The following is a 7,191-nucleotide window of genomic DNA, read 5'->3' on the forward strand; positions in this document are numbered from 1 at the left end:
GCGAAACAATTTATTAATATAAAAACTACATAAAAAACTTAAAATCATCAAATTTAATAACCCACTCATTGCATTGAAATCTCCCTCTCGCTATATATATAACATATATCCTCACATGCAGTTGAGATTGATATAAAAGAAGAGGGAGGTTGAGATAATAATTATTAAAGTTAGAAACATTAATTATTTTATAGAATAAATTTCGAAATGGGCAGAGAGACTATGGACCGATCATACAGTTGTTTCCCTTTATATAATTAAAAAAAAAAACATTAATAAGAAAATGAAACATTCTCTTATCTTTTGCTCTTTGTAGTAAATGCATTCCCTCTCGATTGATAGGTATACACACACATACACACACCGACGATATTTAGATACACGTGAATCGCTGATGATTTTATTAACATCTTCTCAAATTAGTTCACTCTACTTAACGCACAAAATCTTGAGTGTTTCATCAACCATGAATGAATGAACTAATATATACACATAATTCTTCTTCCTCTTTTATGTATATGTGTGTGTGTGTATATATATATATATAGGAGTCTAAAAATAATAAAATTTCAAAACAAAAAAAAAAAAAAGAGGAAGAAGAATCCGAAACACGAAGAGGGAGAAGGTTAAAAAACCTCCTTTGGAGAGGGAGGTTTCTCGAGTTCTCCGATGACTCTTAGATTTCATGGTCCCCTCTCTCCCAATGCACCCACTCATTTCCCACACCATCTCTCTCTCTCTCTCGACACACGCACAAAATATAAATAAAATGTGTATGTTAATTATACATAGATACAGACATATATATATATATATGTATGCGCATTAATCAAGAATAGTTACACTTCTGTAAGGTATTATATATAAAAGATATAGTCGAATCAATTAATGCTGAAAAGTTTTAATATTTGATAATATGCATGGAGGAACAATTGTGATTAAGTTTTAAATAACGAGTTCAAAGCCAAAACTTGGTGTAAGATTAAAATTGCAAGAGTAAATGTACGGAAGCAACAATTATAATAATGATAATTTTATCAAAAAAAATTATAATAATGATAATGATGACACGATATTGGACTTAGAGTGTTTTTCTAATCATTATTGGAGACTATAGATAAATGGACCAAAGGAACAAAAAAAAATCCCCAGATTTTTTTATTAAAAAAAAAAAGACAAAAAGAACAAATTATTTCAGAAAATAAAATAAAATAATATTGGCCAGTATCGAATAGGCATATATACTCGATAGTTGATAATGTGAATATATAAAGGAGACTGTTTATATTCTTAAGTATACGCTTATTAAAACATATATTTGAAATATTTCCCTTTTGCGTTTAAATATTTATATCAAATCATTTTTTTAAAATGGTCCACTGCATTAACATATACGTTATATATCATGCTTTAATTTTTTTAGATATCCGCCGTTAAATGGGTCCAAACTGCCACTTGGATTATTATAAACTTTATCATTTATTCGTTAGGCTATCATGTATTGTATTTATATAAATATTGACCGCATTTATTGTTCCTCAACATAATAAATCTCAACCAAAATAAACTCACTGCTCTATTGCAAAATTAATATACATTAATAATTCAATTATAAAAATATTTATGTTTTAAACGAGATTATTCTTATATATGTACTAATTGAATTTAATTCGATTATAGTAATGTGATATATTGTTATTTGATATATAATTCGAACAAAACTATATATTATTTGATTCAAATGTTATTCAATTACATATCCGCAATGATCAAATATATATCTATGAATTGAAGGGCTTTAAGTATCACAAAATTCAATGTCCTAAAAAGACTTTGCGGATGTGCACGAAACCAGAAGGATACGTAAACGAAGAATCTCATCATTTCATTTTGTTCCTTTTTAGCAAAAGATTGGAATTTTGCAAAGCAAAAATAAAAAGAAGTTAAAACTTTATGTAAATAAAATATGATTTTAATTAATCTACTGTTTTTGGGGGAAACCCCCCCACCCACAAAATCAGAAACTCGAGGGAGGAAAATAAGGAATAAGTGCCCAAAAGTGTATTCCAAAACCCTAAATACAATTAAAAAAACTCCACTGTTTTAATAGTATTTTTAAATTTTACTTTACTTAATATTTAGTCCTAGAATTGTTTGTTTTTCTATCTAAATATGTAATTATTTGTTCGTAATTAGAAAATATTATTTGCATAACATACATAGAAATACATGATTAACCATATATATTTTTTGGCGACAAAACACATGTACGAATCCCGCCAACCAAACAAAAAAAGGAAAGAAAGAAAACATACGAAGTCCTTAAATTTGTTTCATATTGATTAGCAATATATATTCTCATATGTGAATTTTTAATTTTCCTAATGAAGTTAAGAATCTAATTTAATTGTAAAAAGTACATGTTCTACACCACCTTTATATTAACTACCTAAAGAATATCCCATTTTCTTATATTTTACACAAAGAATTCAAATATCTATTTTAACAAAAAAAAAAAGAATTCAAATATCTACCTACATGAACTCAAACTTTTTACATAAATCATATATAATAACTTTGCCTTATCTAAACATTTAATTTTGATATTTCGCCTGATAATATATCAATGACTTTTATTTTTCATATAGATTATACATGCTAAATCGATAACATACTAATCAAAGTTTAATACAGTTACTAAAAATATGCAAATTGTAATTGTACATATTACTACCTCGCTAGGAATCAAGCAGTTTATTGAATAGAACAAACGTATTATCAAGGAAGAAGAATACTCCAATGAAACAAAAGATTAAATGGTAAAGCGTGATAATTAATGGTATTGGATACCCCAACGACAATGATTGCCGAGACACACTAAATATTGAATTCAAAGATTATTTTATAAGGTACTAAAAACTTGTGTTAAAGAAAAATAAAAGCATATTACAATTCGATTGTCATACTTTTATTATATGAGCATAAAAAAGCTGACAAATTTAGATGAATCTCATGAAGAATTCATGTCCACTGTCCCCTTGTGTTTCCTCTGTACCTTTTTTTTTTTTTTCTATTTTCAACTCTTCATTTCTTAAAACTTTTATTTATACAATTTTTAATCATAGTTTTATGATTTTTTTTTTCAGATTTTTACCATTTTTTATAATATTTTTCTTGGTAAAAAAATTGACGTATTACTAATCATCCTTCCTCCTCCATAGGAAGCACCCATCATAACTCCCAACAATCTATTAGATATATTCAATATATATATATATATATATATAATTATATATGATATATTTGATATAGCACACAAATAGGAAAGTTAGCTTTGTGGTTGTAATTAGGTTAAACTCTCTCTTAATGAAATCAAAATATACAAGGAGATATATATTGAATATATCTAATACAACCCCTTTCATCCTTTGGAACCTGATAGCGTCTTCTTCTTCTCTCACGCGCTTTCAATCTATACATACACACATACACACAAGGTATATATATATATACACACACAGAGACACTTGTACCTCCCAACCTCTATACAACCTTCTTTTGTCTTCTCACCTCTCTCTTTTCATTGATCATCAAGAAATCGGATTTTTTTTTTAGGGTTTTGCTATTGGGAATTTGTCCCTCGATGGATCCGTCTTCTGTAAACTCAGTGAACGGATTCTACTCCTTCCTCAACAGATCAATGGAGGATCTCGAGAGGGTCTATCACTCGAACAACTTCATGTCCGTACACTTCCTGCAGAGAGTGCTTTGTCTTCTCCGGACATCGCACTCTCACCTCACCCTCCTCGTCCAGAAACTCCAGTTGCCTGTTGGAGACAAGTGGCTCGACGAGTACATGGACGAGACCTCCAAGCTCTGGGACGCCTTCAACGTCATCAAATCCGCCGTCTCCGCCATGGAAAACTTCTGCTCCGCCGGAATCTCCATCGCCTCCTCCCTCGACGGCCATCGCCGCCTCTCCCCGCAGCTTTCCCGCCAGGTACGGACCCTGACGAATCATGGGTCATCGCAAAAACCCGATCTTCCCTTCTCCCAGAAACACTTTTTCTGTTTTCTTAAATGAAGTTCAATTTTTTTTTTCAGGTGAATCGGGCGATATCTGGTTGCAGTAGAGAAGCGTTTGGGCTGGAGCAAGAGAACAGAGCGTTAATGGAGAATCGGATCCGAACGCTGCCGTTTTGGTTGGACCAGACATCGTCGGCGGCGATGGAGTCGTCGAAGGTACAGAACGGCTTCAGCGGATTTCGCGGAGTACTAAACGCGACGAGGAACATGAGCTCGCTTCTCCTGATGATCCTGATGTACGGTCTCGTCTACTTTTTTCCCGGCGAAGCAACAGCGCCGCCGCAGCCGGCGGGAGGATGCGGAGGAGGCTTTGCGGAGGCGATGGGGAGGGTGCAGCAGAGGGTGGCGGGGGAGGCAGGGATGAGGAAGGGGATACTGTTGTATGAGTACAGGCGGAGCAAGGCGGCGATGGAGGAGCTGAAGGCGGAGGTTGAGCGGCGGAGCAACGGCGGAGCGGCGGCGGAGGAGAGGGGGCTGAGCGAGAGGGTGGAAAACGTGAAAGGGCAATTTGGGAATTTAAGGAATGTTACAGAGGGTATCGTGTCTCAGATCGATGATTTCTTCGACGAAATTGTTGAAGGAAGGAGGAAGCTTTTGGATTTCTGCAGTCACAGGTAACCAAATTTAACGCAACACAAAAGGCTTTTAGGTTTTAGATGAAGTGAAAATTAGTTGATAGAGAGTTGCTGCAACTCTTTTCTCTTTTTGTTAATTTCTTTGCTCTGTTATAAACTATTTTTATTTTTTTTTCTCTTCAAATAAAATATGTTTTTATTTAATCTAATGTGGAATTCAATCCAATGTATACTTATGAATCTCTCTCATCATCATCGTTAAAACATTGTATGTCACTTTGAATTCAGCAGACATTAAAGGTTGGACTCTCGTATACATAATGCAACACATTTTATTTTTGGGTTGGGTTTTGGAATAGTTTACAAGTTGTGTTGGTCCAAAAGGGTGAGAAGGAAGTTGAAAAAGAAAAAGGTAATAAATGAATTGACAGTCAAATAATTAAAATTAAATATATAATGGAATGGGCATCTTTTCTTTCCCCATTATTGTTTTTTTATTGCATAATTAGTAAATGTGGAGAGATGCGATAATAATGAGTCCAAAGGGGAAAGCTTTTTGAGTATGATTCCCTTCCACTGATCTTTTCCTTTCCTTTGGCAAATAACCATTGCTGTTGTTTTGCCAATTTCACTTTGTATGGTTCCCATTGCTTTTTTCCTCTTTTTTCAAGGGAACACAAATCTTACATTAAATAGAATGATGTCGAATGTTCTTCTTAATCCTCATCAATACGCAAGAGAGAGAAACACAAGAATTTTTCACTATTAAAATTACAAATATAGATAGAGAGAGAGTTCAGTATCAAAAACAATAAACAGAATTCCAGGCGTTGCCTCCCCCGCAGGGTACCACTCCTTCAATTCCCCTACACTTTCACCTAATATACCAAAACACCCCCCCACCAAAAGGCAAACATTCTTTATTGAGATTTCCCTCTTATTTTTTTTTTTATGTAAAAATGAAGAAGAGTACATTTTATGCTATCGAGAGAATAATAATAACAATAATGGGTGTTTTTTCAAGGAGGGGTCAGACTCAGAAGCATTTTCGTGTTTGAAGGAAATTAGTAGATGTCCCTCCATCCTCTGTCCAACATCGTACTAACACACAGAAACTTGCGGAGAAAGAGAAGAAGTTGCAGCAATGAGATAATACCAACACATGAAGTCAGTCTGAGAGAAGCAAAACCCCAAAATCCAAATAGGTAACGTGGCAGCAGCAACAGCAACAGCAACAACAACAACAACCGCTCTAAAAACAAAACCAAACAAGTAGAAAAACCCAAAGCGTTAGTATGTTCTTTTAGTATTAGCAGCAGCAGCAGCAGCAGCAGCAGTAGTAGTACTCATGGAGGAGGTTCTGTCTCCTTGTTCTTCTTCACGGCAGGTTGATGATGAGCACTCCCTCCCCAGCCTTTTATAACAATGAAAAAAAAAACAAAACAAAATCACAAAACCATATTAAGATTGTTAGAAAAACAAAATGGCTTTTTCAAGCACTCGACAGAAACCCACCAAAGGGATTACAGGAGGAGGAGCATCAATCTAACACACACAAAATTCTACGGTAGGTAAAAAAAAGAATACAATGGAGAGATACCACTACTACACATGCATTTGCTTGATTATATATAGTAGTAGTAAGGCAGGCATCATCTGTACTTGACTAAAAAAAAACACATATCAATAACAGAGCACATTCGTCATGTGTATCAGAAATACCATATGCTGGACTCAATTGAGTTATTCCACCCCCAGGCTCCCAAAAACCACAAAGTCTTACCCAAACATATATTATTGTCAGTAAACTGAATAAATATCTCCATGGGTCCAGCTATATATATATATGTACCCCCTAGTCTACACAGTATTTCATGGGGGAAGCATCACATATTCAGAAACTGGGTTATCAGTAGAGTCGGGACAAAAACAAGGGATATTAATTCAGCTTAACACAACACATTTTCGCAGCAATGGAATTGAACGGTTTTATAAGAGTATTTCTGTGAGAGATGAACATACCTCAGCCAGCTATAATCCGATGCGATAGGGTATCATTTACCGTTCACAGCAGAGATAGCCTCTTAACATTCTCTGGAGGATGATGACCACGACCAGTCAAGGACGAATCAAGAGTGTTGTTCAGAAATTCGATCTCACTGGATCCTTTGCTGCCATCCTCTTCAAAGTAACCAGATTCATCAGCACCACTCTCCGTAGGCTCTGGTAAGTTGATGATCTTACCAAACAATTGAAATGAATTAACCCTGACTCTTGCTGAATTTGGACCTTGGTTTCCAACAGGGTCAGTTCCAGAGGATTGGATACTGCTCTGGCTATGTGGGGACATGTCATCCGACAGCGGGCTGCCATTATTAAGCTCGGTTGACTCTCTTTTCGATCCAGAAAGCAGATTCAAGAAATTGTTGGTGTATATCTGAGGGATATCTTCTCCCATGAAACCGGTTGAATTGTAAGACCCAAAATGATAATGCCTGGCTCCCTGCATGCCAGCAGGAAGTCGACAGTT

At 34.9% G+C, this 7,191-nt stretch overlaps 2 protein-coding genes across 3 annotated transcripts in view; one reads left to right on the forward strand and one right to left on the reverse strand.

Moving 5' to 3' along the window:
* Window positions 1-3,408: 3,408 nt before the first annotated feature.
* On the forward strand, window positions 3,409-4,901 carry LOC104813637. Its single transcript, XM_010541313.2, has 2 exons — window positions 3,409-4,000; window positions 4,105-4,901. Exons 1-2 carry the CDS (start codon window positions 3,644-3,646, stop codon window positions 4,702-4,704), a joined length of 957 nt encoding a protein of 318 aa, XP_010539615.1. The 5' UTR covers window positions 3,409-3,643; the 3' UTR covers window positions 4,705-4,901.
* Window positions 4,902-5,689: 788 nt separating this feature from the next.
* LOC104813638 (auxin response factor 17) overlaps window positions 5,690-7,191 on the reverse strand; it is a 3,793-nt gene continuing 2,291 nt past the window's right edge. The window contains exons 3-4 of one of the 2 annotated variants that reach the window (XM_010541315.2): window positions 6,684-7,181; window positions 5,690-6,075 (exon numbers count right to left, since the gene is read on the reverse strand). In XM_010541315.2, the coding sequence (XP_010539617.1) occupies window positions 6,727-7,181 (455 nt within the window). In that variant the 3' untranslated portion in view covers window positions 5,690-6,075; window positions 6,684-6,726. The remainder of the gene's footprint in view (window positions 6,076-6,683; window positions 7,182-7,191) is intronic. The other variant, XM_019202572.1, reaches the window with a different exon arrangement.

This window comes from Tarenaya hassleriana, unplaced genomic scaffold (genome assembly GCF_000463585.1).
Source record: "Tarenaya hassleriana unplaced genomic scaffold, ASM46358v1 Cleome20, whole genome shotgun sequence".
NCBI lineage: Eukaryota > Viridiplantae > Streptophyta > Magnoliopsida > Brassicales > Cleomaceae > Tarenaya > Tarenaya hassleriana.